Raw genomic sequence first — 17,135 nt, 5'->3', positions numbered from 1 at the left:
CTCTGACAGGACTTTGTGGTTTAAGGATCCAGTGGAAAAGTTTTCTAAAAGGTTTAACAGACGTTCCCTGACGATCTGGTTATGTCACTGGCTTGGGACTGTCACTGGTCTTGGCTGGCTTACTGCGATCGCCATTTGAGTCTTTGGTTTCAATTGATCCATGTCTCCTGACCTGGAAGGCCGCCTTTTTGGTGTCCATTACCTCGGCCAGGCGGGTGAGTGAGTTAAGGGCCCTGAGGGCTGACCAGCTGTACCTTCAGTTCCATAAGGACAAGGTCGTACTCAGGACAGATGTCAAGTTTATTTATTTATTTATTTATTATTTTCCCTGCCCAAAGTGGTGTCTATGTTTCACCGTTTGTCCCCGCTCACTTTACCCGTGTTTTTTTCCAAATCCTTCCTTGGATGTGGAAAGGAGGCTACACCGTTTAGATGTTCGAAGGGCACTGCCCTTTTACATTCAGAGGTCTGCTGAGTGGAGAAAATCTCCTTATTTGTAATATATGATGGGCCCCGTAAAGGTCTCCAATCCATGTCTCGGTGGATAGTTTCCACAATTGAACTTGGTTATCCATTTGCTCCTAAACAGTTGCTGACAATAGTTAAGGCACACTCTGTTAGATCTGTGGCGGCCTCTGTGGCCTTTGATCGTGCGGTCCTGTTGGACGCTATATGTCAGGCAGCTACTTGGACTTCACCTCATTCATTTATTCATCATTATGCAATTGATACCAGGGCACGGAATGATGCTGTATTTGGCAGGAGTGTCCTGCAATCTATTTTCAGTTGATGTACTTGTTTCTACAATAAAGAATTCTGGCAGATTATATTTGCTTCTGTGCTTTCATCCTCCTTGGGTGCTTGCTTGTTATGTGCCCATTTGTGTAGAAGACAGAGACCACGTCAAAGAACTACAGGTTACTCACCTGTAATGTTGGTTCTTCTAGTGGTCATCTGTGCTTCTATATGCCCTCCCGTCCTCCCCGTGGGGTTCACTGAAGCTGGACTCTGTGACTGAGGGGGTGAGGAGTGGCACAGCCACATATTGTGGCTGGGGGTGGGGTTCCTGCCCGAAGCAGGAGAATTGAGCTTGTTAAATTCCGACGAGATCTCTGCGCAGGCGCATAATCCATTTGTGTAGAAGTACAGATGACCACTGGAAGAACCAACATTACAAGTGAGTAACCTGTAGTTCCCAGGGCTCAGAACTATATTTCTCTGCCAAGTGCTGTTATATTAGACATTGGTCTGCAGTGGACCTAGCCTGCACTAAAAACCTGCCTGCTCTTTGACCAAGATGTTCTCATGGTCCAGCCAATCACACAACTTCCAACCAAGGTGCTTTGCATAAAACTTGCCAACTATACTTAGCAAGCTAATTGGCAAGATCTGATTTTATTCCCTCTATATATGGGGATAATAATTTTGAGGCCCCAATCTTTGGGAATCTGCATAGACTGGTCAATGTAGTTAAAAAGCATGGCAAACACTGGGGCCCACCATTCAATGTTCTTAATAAATTCTGGGGGGAATATAACCATCTCCGGGAACTTTTCCAGGCTTCATCTGGACCACCAGCTTTTAAATTTCTGCAGTAGTGACGGGGCCATACAGGGAGGTCTGACAAATGAGTCCAGGAGAGAGCACTGGGGGGATTCTTCTGTATACAGTGATCAAAAGTATGACTCCAGATGTCAGCCGGAACACAACAATCTGACGTAGCAGTATCCTGCTGAATCACTCACACTATGATCTGCCAAAACATGGCCAAACCTGATTTAGTTACCTATATTAACTAGGACCGTCTTTCCCTTGGGGCATCCCCCTCTTTTTCTTCAACAAAGCCTTGTATTGTCTTTTCTGAGAATACAATTCCTTGGGAAATGTCTGACATTTTTGTACTTTGTACAATTTTAACTGAGCTGTAAGTGGAGTCCTAACCTTAACACAGTCCTTGTCAAACCAGGATTTTGATTTGTGCCCCAAAGGGGCCGAGACGGTAGGTCTAGCATCCCAAGACAAAGATTATTGTAGATTTGAAGATCTTCTGAAACAATTCAATGGCTCATTTTGATGTTTCTGCTACCATGATATCAGAATGGAGACAGAGGGTGCTCTCTGTACCAAGGAAACCTGCAGTTTTTCTCCAGCCTTTCTGACCCTCTTACATTAAGGATCAGCCTTAATGTGCACCTCTTGTTTATTTAACGTCAGTGACAGGACCATCAGTAGCTGGTCACTGTCCACACAAGGCTCTCCTGATAACTGAACCACCACAGTCACAAAATTGCAGGAGACCATTACAGAATCAATAGCACTTGATCCTAATGCAGACCAATATGCAGGTTCTCCTGGGGGTAGTTACCATTAACTGCCCCATTTAAAACAAAGAAATCTAGTCTTGCAAATTGGACCAAACAAAAGCCAGCAAAATTGGATCTTGAATCTTTAGATTGGTAGGTCAATAGGAGGTTTTAGTCCTCCAGTTCTGGGAGAACAAATCTAAAACATGAATATAAAACCTCATCATATGGGCCCAACCTTGTGTTGAACTCTCCTGCTATTACAATCCTGGCAGCTGGGTAGATTTTAATCAAATTGGAAATGTATACTTCCAGTCTTGACCTGGAATCCTGAATTCGGGCCTGCTCTCTTTGGGGAGGCCAATAAACATTTACAGTCAAAAGACTATGTTCCCCAAACTTAACTCTGCCAGCCATGCTAGCTCACCACAAAAGCCTAGTTTGCTGAAAAGTCCAGTTTGCTCACCACAAAAGTCCAGTTTGCAGATGGATATCTTGGCGGAGTAAAAACACTGTGTCTTGAGGGCTACTGTGGGCTTGCAGCTTGTAGAAACAAATTGCCACCAACCCCCTCTCACCTTAGATCTAACACACATATACACACACACAGAGGCCTGGAGCACTCAAGAGGCAAATCCATTGATTATCACCAGTTCACAGGCCAAGTTTCTTGAGCCAGAATGAAGTCGAAAGAAGTTATATAATCATTGAAGGAGGCATCAAGTCTCTCGGTCTCTTGCTCTGAGTCATGGATTGTCAGCTCGTATTGTGCCAGGCCCTGTAGAGGCTGAGACCTCCTCTGCCTCTACTGCCAGATTGGTTGGTGAAGGTGTAACATCTGAAACAAGGTGCTCCTTATCTGAAACTCAAACTATCAGAACAAAGCAGGTAAATATCTTGGCGGGATGATGCTAGGAACAATAGTGTCAGGCTCAGTGGGCCTCAAAGAGTCACTCCATGTCAGGGCCAAGGCATTCCCATTGGTTGCATTATGGGAAGGTTGATCAAATTCCATTAGATTGATGGAAGGATCAAGCTTATATTGACAGAGCTTGGCAATCCTCTCTGTTCTTGGAGCACACCCAGAGCTGAAAGTTGAATAATTTGGGCTAAAGCATTTTGGGGGGAAGTGGTGTCAGGCCCCAGTATATAGTCTTGCAACTGTGACGTAGGCATCTCAGGAACACCCTTCTTGCTCAGACGTTTATTTGGGAGAAAAACATGGAGTGATTTAGCCATGGGTTGAATATTAGATAACATGGTCTTAAGTCCATCCAGCCTGGATAGAATAATTTTCTGTTCCCTTGTTGGTGAGACTCCAAGGGAGTTTTTCAGCTCAGCATTTGATTTAGCTTGTTTGGAATATAAGGCTGAAGCTTTTGGTACACGGCCAACTGCATCTGTAAGCCCAAGGTCAGGATGGGCAGCTGCTCTGTTAACTTTCTTTGGTAGCAACTGGCAAACATTCACATCTTGATAAACACATGCCGGAATAATTTTGAAAGGAAGACAGAAAATCTCATTTTTAGCAGCATTAGAGGAATTGTTGACTGACTAAAAGTCAACAGTATTCTCTTTCCTGATGCAAAGTTTGGAAGCTTTCCCACACCAACAAGGTCTATAAGTTGGGGTTGGCACCTCAAAAGTTGTCTTAAGGAGCAGTTGATATCTGATTTAGAAATCCAGTGGCCCCTGTTTATCTCATTAAAAGCAATGTGCAACGTAACCAGATTAGTCTATAACTGCTGCCCGGCACATACGTTATCTCTCCTGAGGCTGGGATTTTCTGTCAGCTGCCCTGATGGGCTGACATCTGCCAGCAACCTAGCCAACTTGGTGGTGCTTGGTTTGATATCTTTATTCCTGGCCACTAAGGAGTGGGAGTCCCAAGTATTTTTGAATAAAGGTATCAAAAGCAGATCTAAGAAGGTCAAGTTTAGTGGTGACACAGGTCAGCTGCTGAAATATTGAGACTACAGTTGTTGCTGTTAAGCACTGATCCTCTGTTATATCTAATGTACACCTCCTCAAAGGTGCTTGGCTCTGTTCTTCAGTCTGGGGAAGGGGGCAGTTCACGGAGTGGTGCTCATCTGGACCAGCTACATACACCCCATCATACTGTGCCTGCTCATCTTCCAGAGGGAGTGGGGAATCTAGGGCAGAAGGGTCTTGCATTTCCAGCACATCATATTTATTTGGGGAAACAAAGGCAGACAAATCACTTAGTTTCTCAGAGAGAGAGAGAGAGAGATCATTGATCTGTAGCTGTCTTGGTAATTTTGGTGGCATCTGCAATCCTGGGCTTGTTCTGACCTGCCCCCCTCCCCCCAAATCAGCATCAAAACAGGGCTGGGCAGCCTACAACAATAAGCTGCCTCTGGCTCTCCTTAGTCTCAACACTCCTGCAGCACAGCTGGCTCAGTCCTCCCAACACATAGATTGAAGGACAAATAAAATTCTCACTACTAGCAAATCCATCCAAAGTAGTTAAAATAATAAAAATAAAGGATAAGAAGTAAAATCAACTCCAGGCAGGAAAAACAGTCTTAATGGAGAAATGGAAAGAGTCTGCTATCTTGGCCACTCCCCCGCCTTCCATGGCATTTGTTTCATATGAAAGAATTGGAATGTTGCAGAATCGGTTCTTGTATTTGGGCATGTATTAAGAACAAGGATACCAGATTTGGCTTTTTCTAATCTTGTTACCCATGTCCGCTTGCAATTTATTTTTCAGCTGCAAAAGTAAATGGGAGCTGTGAGTCTCACATGACCCAGCAGGTCTGATCTGTGTTGCCAGTTTTTTTCTGCCAATTTATCCCTTGTGTGTTACATTGGAGAGAGCAGAGGAAGAAATATCGGAGAAATAGACCTGTTGATGGCATTCTGCAGATAGTTCACTAACCTAGCCATAGGAATGGGATGTAGTTAAATAGAACTGAAGAGTTGCTCCTGCTTAATTGGGCAAAAAGGCTCTGTTTGAAGTGGTGGCACTTTTAGATTTAGCAAGGGAAGAGCATTTGTCACTGCTAGCCCAGTTTAGTGTCCCTCCCAGTGGTGGTTGCTGATGTCTCTTGTGTTAGACTGTGAGCCTTTTTGGGATGAAAACTCTCCCCCCCCCTTTCAAAAGCAATATCAATATTCTAAATAATAAAAATAGGAAGGGAAAGAGGCACATACCTGAAGCAATGGACAGAAGCAACAGTCCAAAGAGATAAGAACAAATTAGACAGGTTCCATAACCTGTTCCAAATTGCTCATAGTCATTCTTGTGTATATCTGAAATCATGGTCCTTCTGTAGAGCTTCAAATTTAAGCAGCATAACGTTGCAATACTATTAATCTTAACTACAGAACAGCTGTTGCCTGCTGAATACTGCAATTGTAATGTGGAGTGGTTTTTGAGGGCAAATATGGTAAGCTATGGTCAGAAATTTGAATCCGAACTTGGGTAACTGACCAGAGTTACTGAGTCATCAACACTTATACAAAAAATGTTGTAGTGGTGACTTGCCTTTTTTTTTTTTAACAAGGTAGCTTCCTTGCGATAGGAATAGAGATCTGCACCTTAAAATGCATGCTTGTAATACAAATATTCCATATTTCTGGAAGCAGGCCCGTTCTTTGGGCAGGGTGACCAGGGCAATTGCCCCCAGCCCCATGTTCCCCCAAGCTCTGCGGCTGGGCTCATTCACCCCCACTCCCTCCTTTTCACCAATCCTCACCCCCCACCTTCAACAACAAATATTTATATACCACTTTTCAACAATTTTCCAAAGTGGCTTACATAGAGAAACAGTAAATACATACATACATAAATAAGAAAGATGGCTCTTTCCAGTATCCAGCTTGCACAGTGCTAAGGAGGTCCATCGCCTCTGTCCTTGTTCGAGTGACTTCTCAGCACTTCAAGAGCTGGATACTAAATGAGAGGCACGTGTGCACCCTGATTAGGCATCAGGGCACATGCTCGCCTCTCATTTAGTATCCAGGTCCTGTGGTGCTGGGAAGTTCACTGTCCTTGCTTGTTGCTTGAATGAAGAGGGAGGCGAACTTCCCTGTGCCTCATGAGCTAGATTCTAAATGAGAGGTGTTCATGCGCCCTGATCAAGGTGCACATGTGCCAGCCATTTAGTATCCATCTCCTTAGCACTGCATGAGTTGGATGGGTGGATGAGGAGTGGATGATGGGGAGTGCCACTTGCTTCCAGCCTCACACCCTCCGAGGGCCAACTCTGGCTGGAAGCACTTCATGGTTATTTTAAAAAGAAATGTAGCTTTCCATGAGAAAACGAAGAGTGGACACCTGATATTGGAGCAGATGTTTTCTATACACTGTCTTAGAATGGACCAAAGTATCTTGCAGCTTTTACCAAGTTCAGATGCCCATCTTTTCTATAATAAGTGCAGAATAGATGGTGTTATATATGCAATGCCCTTGGTTCCTGGTACTAGCTGCCAGTATGGTAGAGTGTCTCTTCCTAGGCACCACTGCCCTAGGGTCATGTGTTGCCTTTGGTGAATGGGAAGAGGAGTGCATAGGCTACAAAAGTGATGGCTATGTCTCTAGTGGTAGTATAGTTGTGGCAGATGGGGGAAGGCCAGTGAATCAAGTAGGTAGCTCCTGAAGCTTTTTAGCAATGAATTGCTGCTGTGGTTCTCCAGTTTTTGAAGAGGAATTCTCTGACCACATTGCCTTTGAAATTTTTAGGTCTCCAGATTTTCTTAAAGCAGAATTTGCTAGTCACCCACAATGCTCCTTCTAACAGCGATTCCCAGATGTTGTTGACTACAACTCCCAACATCCCCAGCCAAAGGTCACTGCAACTGGGGATGCTGGAAGTTATAATCAACATCATCTGGGAATCCTTTTTAGAGGGAACAGTGATCACCTAGAAGCAATGATATCTGTGGCAGTTTAACGATACATTGTATAATCATTAAGGCACTGGTTCCCTAGTAGCAGATTGGAGGAGCCTTGTAGTATAATGTAGTATAAAATGGACAGCAAATCAAAGACTAAAGAGGAGGGATCACAGGGAATGACTGACATTGCAAGTTCCAAACAAAAAGTTCCCTGGCTGGATGATACTGCTGAAATGTTCTGGAAACACTGTTCAAAGAATATACTCAACAGAGTTCTAGAGAAAAAAGATAAACTGCTTTGTTTTGCCCAACCCTTGTGCTTTGTAAGTACAAAAGGTCCTCCAGCCATTACTCCCTCCAGTTACTTGCCACAGGCCCTGTGAAACATGCGTGGTGTGATATACATTAGAGCTTATTCTGACAGTGTATGTGTAGAACTTTTATCAGCAGCCTTGTGGCATGTTAAATGAAATGTAAGGTATTGATGAAGGAATAATGGCTAACCACCAGAATAATCTTTCACATGATTTTACCAAAAAAAACCATTCCTCCTTTATCTCCCATGACCTTCGGGGACATTTTTTTAGGTCCTTGGGGACCTATTTTTGGGAGGCACAGACAGTTGCAGAGGGGTGGGGAATATGTGAAAAGCACCCCTCCAATGGTGCATGTGCAAATGTCAGTCTGGATATTGGCCACTTCTTTAAAAACAACAACAAAAAACACCATACTTTTAAAACCCCTTACCCGTTGGTGCATATTACATTCTTCTGCACATGAGATATTAGTTTCTAGTCTTATTAAATGTGATTTGAAATGTGCAACTCTTCTCTTGGTTCTTAGCATATTACCTCCTGTATATTTCTTTTAAAATTGGGTTTGAATCAATCAGTGTGGTACATACACTTAAGCAGCTACCAAGCTAATATCTGTTCACTCAGCTGATGTACTGCAATAGGTGACGAATCCTGACAATTTCATCTTCCTGCTTTTGTATCAAGGTAATAGTGTGAGTCAGTTCACTTTGCATGGAGTATGATGTCTTACCTCTGCTTCAAACAGTTGGTGTGGCTAATTCAATCCTAAACATGCTTATTCAGAAACATCTATGGTTTGCTGATGATAAAGGACCTGCTTTGTATACAGACGGTCACAAGCTTAATCCCTGGCATTTGGGAAAGCCTTACATGGAGAGGCTGTACCAGTCAGTCTCTCCTGGTTACCCAGAAGAGTATCTGCCAGTCAGTGAAGACAATACTGAGCTAGATGGACCAATGGTCTGGTTCAGTAAAAGTCAGCTTCCCATATTGTGACAAATTGCTTATGAGGTGTTCTGAGACAGATGAATAATCTGTGGTACTTCGCCACAGCTTTATTGTGGAAGAACCATAGTAGGTAGAGCGACCTACTTTGCATGCAGAAGGTTCCAGGTTCAATCCTTGTCATCTCCAGGTAAGACTGGGAAGAACTCCTGTCTTGAAACCTTGGAAGCTGCTGCCAAAGTAGACAGTCCTGAGCTTGATGGTAGGCCTGTGCATATTCGGAGTTGAAAATTTGGATTTTATCCGAAATTGCCCAAAATCAGAAAACTTCAAATCCGATTTTTTTTTTAATTGGATCAGTAAAGTTGGAATTCTGAAATACAGAAATTAATTTTGGAAATACTGCAGAATTACCAAAATGGAATAGGATTTTTCCCCACAGAGGTGAATTGGGAAATCAAAACAAATTCACTAAAAGTCACTAGTTGGTCCTAGAGCCTTGAAACGTGTCACACATGTGGGGAAGGGAGTTTGGGGGGGGGTGCTGCTGTAGTGAATTTGAAGAGAACTGGTCAATCCCCTGCTATTTGGTGAAATTTTTGTTTGAAAAGTCTAAAAATTGTGAAACCTGGCTTGAAACAAGCCAGAACTTTACAAAGATGTCAAGCTGCAGACATTCCTTGGGCCATCATTCCACCCCCATGTTGAGGAATCTGCCCTTTGCCTTCATGAAAAGGGGTAACATTTGCTCCCCCTTTTTATATCTCCTGAATGGATTTATTTATTCATTCGATTTCTCTACCACTCTTCCAAAAATGGCTCAGGGTGGTTTATACAGAGAAATAACAAATAAATAAGATGGATCCCTGTCCACAAAGGGCTCACAGTCTAAAAGGAAGCATAAGATAGACACCAACAGTCACTGGAGGTACTGTGCTGGCGGTGGAGAGGGCAGTTACTCTCTCCCTGCTAAATAAATAGAATCACCACATTAAAAGGTCACTCTTTGCCAAGTTAGCAGTGGCTATGGATGGGCATACAGTTATGAAATCTAGCACATGTGAATTCCACATTGGAAGTATTCTGTAATTTTTACAAAGCTATGGGTAGGTCTCCTCTGAAATTTTTTTGTGGGGGGAGTGTTAAATAGAAAAAAGGCTAAAACTGGCTTCTTTCAAGCCAGAACTCTACAAAAGGTTTTGGATCTGAATCTCCCCCTAGGGTCATTATTCCACTCCCATGTGATTTTATACTCATTGTTGTCTTGCCCATTGCAGAAGCACACAGTCAGTAAAAGTAAAAGTACTTGAATGTTTTTGTTTTTGTGGTTAGAAGGAATTTCTCACTTTCCTTTCTAGCCATTAAGGGTTTAAAAGATGTGAATTTCTTTTTAACCCCTTTTAAGAGGTTTCTTCCCCTACAATGGGGAAGAAAAAAAATCAATATAAAATAAAAGGAATCTCCTTTTTCCTCCATATGGGAGTGTGATGATGGTCCAAGGACAGTCTTCAGTTTCAGAAGTTTTTGTAGGTTTCTGTCTTAAAACAAACCAGATTTCCACAGTTTTGGCCATTTTCTTACAAAAATTCAGGGGATTGACCAGGTCTCTTCATTTTGACTACAGGGAGCCCTGACCCACTTTCCCACATGTGTGGCAAGTTTCAAGGCTCAAGGACCAACCAGTGTGTTTTACTTAAAAAAAAAAAAAAATTCCTTTGACCACTATGGAAGAAATCCAAATTTATGTCAGAATTTGGATTTGGATACCAAATCTGCTCCAATATTGCTAGAGCCCATAGAATCCGAATCTATATTTTTAGATTCAGATAATCCAAATCCAAATTTTCTGAATGTGCACAGGCCTACTAGATTGACGAGTGATCTGACTTGGTATATGGCAGCTTCCTATGTCCCTAGAAGCAAGTTGTCTGATTTCAGAGGGACTTACTCCCATACAGGTGTGCATAGAATTGCAGCCTTTGTGTGCGCAGTGGATACTCTATATCCAAACTGTCGGTAGTTCTCCTTACCAAACCAGAATAAAGTATATTGCACTGGATTGAAAATCTTCATTAGACAGCTTCTGTGAGTTTTCCCAGTCCCATGTTTTTTGTTTTGGCCTTCTGGCATATCACAACCTGTGCTGCTACACTTCTATCAGGTGAGCTAACTTCCTTGCCCCCCCCCCCCTTGAACTTCTCAGAGCATTTTCTGGACCATTGTATTTTTACCTATTCTATATGTTTTGCTACCAGTTAATGGCCCCATATCTTCATCGTTAGAACTCCTTTACCAGCTTCTGTCCTCTGCTGCTATTTTGTATTGTATTAGAATTACTCTGGCCAAGGAGCATGTGACCTACATGTTCTGTAAACCTTCTGAGTTGATGCTAAACACATGGTAAACAATAGCAAAAACATACATTTAATTCAGCAAGGTTGTACTGCTGCAGATATAGTATTCCAATCGTATATATCTTAACTGATCAAAAGAGGCTACGTTTGTATAGGTCTGAAACATGTGTGTCTTTTTATCTCTTTAGAGAACAGATTTTAAGAGTAAAAGAAGATGAGAACGTTCCCTTCTTGCTAGTTGGTAACAAATCAGATTTGGAAGATAAAAGACAGGTTTCTGTAGAAGAAGCGAAAAACAGAGCTGATCAGTGGAATGTTAACTATGTGGAAACATCGGCTAAAACACGAGCCAATGTTGACAAGGTATAAGCTGGGTTTTTTATACATCTTTACAAATGTTGGTCCTTCTTTTTTTTTTTTTTTTTGTATCAAGTACTTAATGTTTGAAAGTAACTGGTTTGATATCCTGATTGATTCTAACTATAGTTAACTCAGTTACTTGAGTTCATATTTAATGTAGAGCCTCAACTTATTAGCCTTATGTCTGAAATAGACCATGGATTGATCAGTCTCCAAAATGAATGCCCCAACAGGCAGAAGAGCAAGGAAATCTTGAATGGCTCATTAGTGTGTTTCTCCTGGACTTTATATTGGGTATGAATGGTATTGATCCCAGTCTGAGTTTCCAGAGCTCTATTTTTGTTAGAAGGCCATAGGATGGACTCCGATTTTCTTCAGACATGGGAGATGGGACCTAAAACACTACAGGTGAACTGGGCCAGAGCTAAGCATGAGGAATCAGTAACTTGCAACAATTATTACTTCAGATTCTTCAGTTAAATAATTTTGCATGTGCCAGCCTGGTTGAAGAATGTTTGCATAATTGTCTGGAACACTGAGACTGAAGTGAGATGGAAGACAACAGTTGAAACTTATCTGTTCCTGTTTGATTGGGTACAAAGGTCAAAGGCTTTTGTTAGACGTTCTAAAACTGCAGACCTTCCAAATCTCCAGTTTTGTGGTTCCAAGTACTAGCTTGATGGTAGAAAATCTGTCTGAATGGCAGAAGCTTTAAGGGGCTTAGTGGTTTAATATACAAACATCTTTTTTCTGACCTACATACAAACTTGACTGCATAACAACGTCCTTCTTAAAAACTTGGGTGTTAGAAATTGGGTCACCAAATATAACTTGGCTTTTTCGCACTGAACAATCCTTGCTGAATTCTTACTAACTGGATTATGATGGCCATCTGTTTCCTAGAAGTTGTCTTCTTGATTCCTAACTTGAACAACTAGTTCTGTAGCCTCAAACTGTAATTAAGGCTTGATGTGTTAGTAGTGACTGGTCAGTTGGCATTTTAAGTAAAGAACCAACCTTCCTTCTGCAGCTGAGTCATATGCAAGAGTGATTTGCCAGTGTTTGGAGTGTAGGACTGCTGTCTCTTCTGCTTCTGTTATTTCCTTTACAATTTTGCCATGTTATGTTTAGCTTACTTGTATGTACTTTTTTAATGCTGTCTTGGAAAAGGGACACTATACAAACTAGGATGCAGATCTATCTATCTATCTATCTATCTATCTATCTATCTATCTATCTATCTATCTATCTATCTATCTATCTATAATTCTCCTGGGTGTGCCTTGGAATGTCTGTCCCAGTGCCCAGCTGATTGGCTGGGCAGCAGACAGTCCTGATTGGCTGAGGCGCACCCAGGAGGATTGGTCACTGCGGCAGCGGCAGGCCTGGCCGCAGAGGCCAGAGGCAGCAGCGGGCCCAGCCCAGCCACGGTGGCAAGGCCCAGGAGTGGGGGGGGGGAGTGGGGGGGGAAGAAGTGGCGGTGGGGAGGAGAGGCGGCTGGGCCTGGAAGTGGAGACTGCGGCAGAAGGTGGGGGGAAGAGGTAACCACTGGCCCCAAAGAGCACACAGATGCTCTGTGCGGGGTTGGCTAGTTTGTAGAAATAGGTTAAGGATTCTAACACAGGTAGGTACTCTATGAAGCTTTTTAAGATTCAGCAAGCGAGAAAATGTGTGTGTGATGTCCTTTGTAATAGCAGTGTAGTGGTGGGGGAGAGGACTTCTAGACACCCATTTCTGCTTTTCTCATGGTTCTCATGAAACTGTTAACAAGATGGAAATAGTTTCAAATTTCTGCAATTGCCACCGTGTGTGTGTGTGTGCGCCTCGACTTCCTGATTTCTACTTGGCTTACATAGTTACTAAAGGAAAGCTAGGCAGCAGGCTTGATTTTATATAATGTTCATTAAATGTTTGTGCACTTGTACTGATGCTTGGCTTGTTCTTTTTAGGTATTTTTTGACTTAATGCGAGAAATTAGAGCAAGAAAGATGGAAGACAGCAAAGAAAAGAATGGGAAAAAGAAAAGGAAAAGTCTAGCCAAAAGGATCAGAGAAAGATGTTGCATTTTATAATCAAAGCTCCAAACTATTTCCCTACCTTGCCCATACTAATAAAATCCATAACTTATAGCATGCCATTTGAAGGCTCCTATGACCGAAATTACTCTTAACAGTTTGGAAATTGTAATGTACCACATAAAGCATGAATTGGGACAACACTGAAAGTTTCACAGAAAAAGTTTAATGTGGCTTCAAGAGAAGCAGAATTCAACTCATTTCATAATCTGCCTCCTTTCACCACAGTTCTTCTGAATGTAGAGTGTGTCTTTTCTTGGACAGTCTGTCTTGAACTGTAAACAAAAGCATTACTTTCTATGGTTTCTTCTAAATCATATACTTTTATATCACCAAATCTTCACTTTGTCTCCTCCTACTGCCTTGAAAACTACAGCGGTGGTCAAAATTAAGCAAAGGTAGTATATAAGCTTTTTTGCTGTTATAAGATTATGCAAATTAGAGAAGAGAAACTAGCTCTGTTCTCTGATGCTTCTATTGGGAGTCATTTATACATGGAATTAGCATAGACAAATGGTATAAACTCGTATGAGAATATTTGAATATGCCTTAATTTAAAAACCTAAAAAAAGTTAATGTAGTTGAGGGTATATCTCCATTGTGGTGCATTGAAATGTCCGCATCACTATGCGAAAGTATATCCTTTAGTGTGGAGTGCAGTTCTTGTGAGCAGTTTTTGCTAACTGTGTGCTAGCAGTATCACTGATCAGAAAAGTGTGCCATACTCTGGGACTTGAATAGTCCAGAGCGTACTGTTACGTGTGATTTAGTTAAAGAATAGCTTAAAGGGCCGACATGCACATGTACAGCTGAGATTGAAGTGAAAAGGGGTACAGCACATTTCAGTCTGAAGTGGCCACTTATTCCTTAATATGCAGATACTGACCACTGGCAATTAATGTCTGTATGTTTGGGGAGATAGTTGTGGCACAATGTGGGTCTTCAGTAGCACGAATGTGGTCTTGCTCTTGGGAATGTCTGGGGAAAGCTGAAACTGTCAATCTTTCTTTTTTCTACATCTTTGGGAATATTATGTGGCTATGCTAAACTGTTATGTTCATTACTTAATAGGAAAGCATTGCAGCTACTCTGGTTCATATCAATTGGCCGTATTCTGCCGTACAGAAAGGTTGATAGTGTGCTTCCAAAATCCCTCATCAGTACATTGAAAATGTATTGTAGAACTCTTCTGCATTTGAAGAAATACTAGCACAATGTTAGTACATGGCATTTAACTAAAGATAAACCAGTATCTGAGGTCTTTAAGCCTCTTGGGCATGGGTGTAAGGGTTAGATCAGTTCCAAAAACTATTACTTTTTTATATACATGTGTAAACTTATAAACTGACAGTTCAAGATGTGTCTGAGCAAACTAAACGTGTATTTAACATGCTAACAAGTAGACATTAGGATTGTGGCTCTTTAGAAACACACTACTTGATATTTATCAAGAAATTTTGTATGTACATTCTCCAGTAGATGCTACCATGTGCAGAATTAGTTCTTGATGTGCCTGACCAGCAGGTTGGTCCTCATTTATTGTGTATTTGTTTCCAGTCTATTTAACCAGGGAGTTTAACCACTAACATTGTGATGTTGTTTGTGTAATGGGAACCAAGGTGTTATGAAGCCAATGGACACACAGAAACAATTGTCATAGGCTGATGCCTTATCAGATACTTTTTATTTGCTATTTGAGCCATTGAATATGAATAAACTTTCATTTTTTAAATATTTGTGGAATGTTAATTATGAAAAAAACAGTTTTCATTTCAGCAGAGCAACTTCAGCACCAGTTGGGTAAGCTTGTCTAGTGCATAAGTAGTATTGAATTTGCTAACTGCTATAGTATGATGAAAAGCAGCAAGAATCTGCATGCTTTTAGTCATACCACTTCAGAAATGGGAACCAACAGTCTGTTCAAGTGTGACTCTTGGACAAACAAGTAGTGTCAGAGCACTGTTGAAGAGACCTATGTTAATAAGGCACGGGTAATGCAGAAAGCTGTGTCTGTACCTTGTATCTCTTTACTTGCAGATGCATTCCCCCATGCCCCTCCAACTCACTTGCTTCCTATTTCTGTCTTTGCCAAGAAACCAAGTCCATCCAAATATCAAGCAGCAAATTAATGCAAATGTGTGCTGACTTCAGATTTCTTTTTCCTATCTTAGATTTGCAGTAAAGAATCTTCCAGTCTTGGTTAAAAGGGTATGCAGTAGATGGTTACCTTGTTGCAACCATCTACTGTTGGGGTGTGTAACTAGTTGTTTCGTCTTGAATACATGTGTACCAGATGTGAAATTTTTGTGTTCTTGAATTAAGATTTTCTTTATAGATGTCCTGAAGGGCGTAGCTGCATTCACGCTGGCCAGGGTAAAGGCTTCTGTCCACATGTTTCCTTCAACAGTATATTTAGCATACCATGCAATCACTTGTGAAGCTGCCCGCCCAGTTGGTTGTGTGAACTTAAGTGCAGTGTTGTTGGAATATATGCTCAGAGTTTTTGACACTGTCGTGGGCACAGCCATGGGGGTGCCTGCAACTACACTGATTACAGAATGCATAAAGTGTGTTGAACATAGTTGTTAGGGTTGTTAGCAGTTGGTACCGATTCTATAGCTGCCTCTGGGGTGGGGAAACTGCCCCAATGGAAAGAGACTGGGTGATGGGGGAATGAGTCTGTGCACATCTGAAATTGTGTGGATGTAGCCCTCAGCAGGGTCTCATTAAATCATCCTTAAATGCTCTACTTTTTGCTGAACAAGCTTATCTATAGCTGTACCTGCTTAAACCTTTTTAAAAAACCGACTTGCACATACTAGCTATTGCACACGGATGTAGTAGCTAGTGACAAAGCCTATACAAATAAAGATGTTTGAACAGCTTGCTTATGGGAAATAGTTCTGACATTCTGTTCTTCATCAGTAAGAATTTGGACACTCCCATCTGTTTGTTTATTTACATTTTATATCCCGCTCTTCCTCCAAGGAACCCAGAAAAGAATAGTGCTGGGGTAAGAACAAAACCAAGAACAGTGTGTTGTAAGGCTCTACCAGTGCAGTTAATTGCATTCACTCACACACACACACACCCCGCACCCCTTGGTTCAGTCCTACAACTTCTCAGGAAAGATTATGCAAGTTTGTAGGGAAAATATTTTAAACTTGTGTGTGAATTTAGGAAGAAATGTTAGTGGGTTAGAACAGAAACTGACTGCCTTAAAATTAAGATCATGTTGCTGGAAGAGTCAAATTTCACATACACCTCAAATTATGTCAGCAGCTGCAAACAGTGCACTTGCAGGCATGATATTTCACCAAAACATGGCTGGCGCACATTGGCCTCCATCCAAAGAACTGGGTGATTCATTCCGTGCACACAGGGAGGTTTGGAGTTGCTCTTCTCACAGCCGCTGCATAGTATGCTTTTTTTTGAAACTGAGCAATTGAATATGCTGTTCAAAGTGGAAAAAAGCACACACTGTGGAATTGGAGTAGAGTGGCTCTCTGGATCCCAGCCAAGGTTTGAGCCTATCAAACGATAAAAGGCAGCAATGGACTGACAATTAGAAGTAAATGGAGGCATTTACAATCCAGCAGTGCCTTCTTAAAGTCCAGCAAAAAGGGAAATGATTTTCTCAACTATAGCAATAACCATTTATTTCTTCAGTGGAATAAAATTGTGACTTAATTACATTTGGGAAACTTGTTTGGCTTCTGTATGCGTAGTAGGACACTGCAAAGTCTAGTTTTCAGCCTACTTTCTTTCTGAAGGGTAGAAGGTTTATAACATCACTGTGCCCATGTTTTGGCCTGCTGCCACTAATAACTTGTGTTTATGGTTAGATACAAACCAAATGTACAGTAGATAGGAGGGGCCTTAGGAGAAGGTGATGGAGTGTGGTGGTAATATTTCCTT

General features: G+C 41.7%; 1 protein-coding gene across 2 annotated transcripts in view; it reads left to right on the top strand.

The window, feature by feature from the left end:
• The window catches only part of RALA (RAS like proto-oncogene A), a 45,339-nt gene extending 30,390 nt beyond the window's left edge, over positions 1-14,949 (top strand). For both annotated transcript variants that reach the window (XM_053264096.1, XM_053264095.1), the window contains 2 exons: positions 10,971-11,145; positions 13,092-14,949. In XM_053264096.1, coding sequence (XP_053120071.1) covers positions 10,971-11,145; positions 13,092-13,214 — 298 coding nt within the window. In that variant the 3' untranslated portion in view covers positions 13,215-14,949. The remainder of the gene's footprint in view (positions 1-10,970; positions 11,146-13,091) is intronic.
• The last annotated feature ends 2,186 nt before the right edge of the window (positions 14,950-17,135 follow it).

The sequence above is a fragment of the Hemicordylus capensis genome, chromosome 6 (assembly GCF_027244095.1).
Source record: "Hemicordylus capensis ecotype Gifberg chromosome 6, rHemCap1.1.pri, whole genome shotgun sequence".
NCBI lineage: Eukaryota > Metazoa > Chordata > Lepidosauria > Squamata > Cordylidae > Hemicordylus > Hemicordylus capensis.
This window is presented reverse-complemented; position numbering and strand designations above follow the sequence as displayed.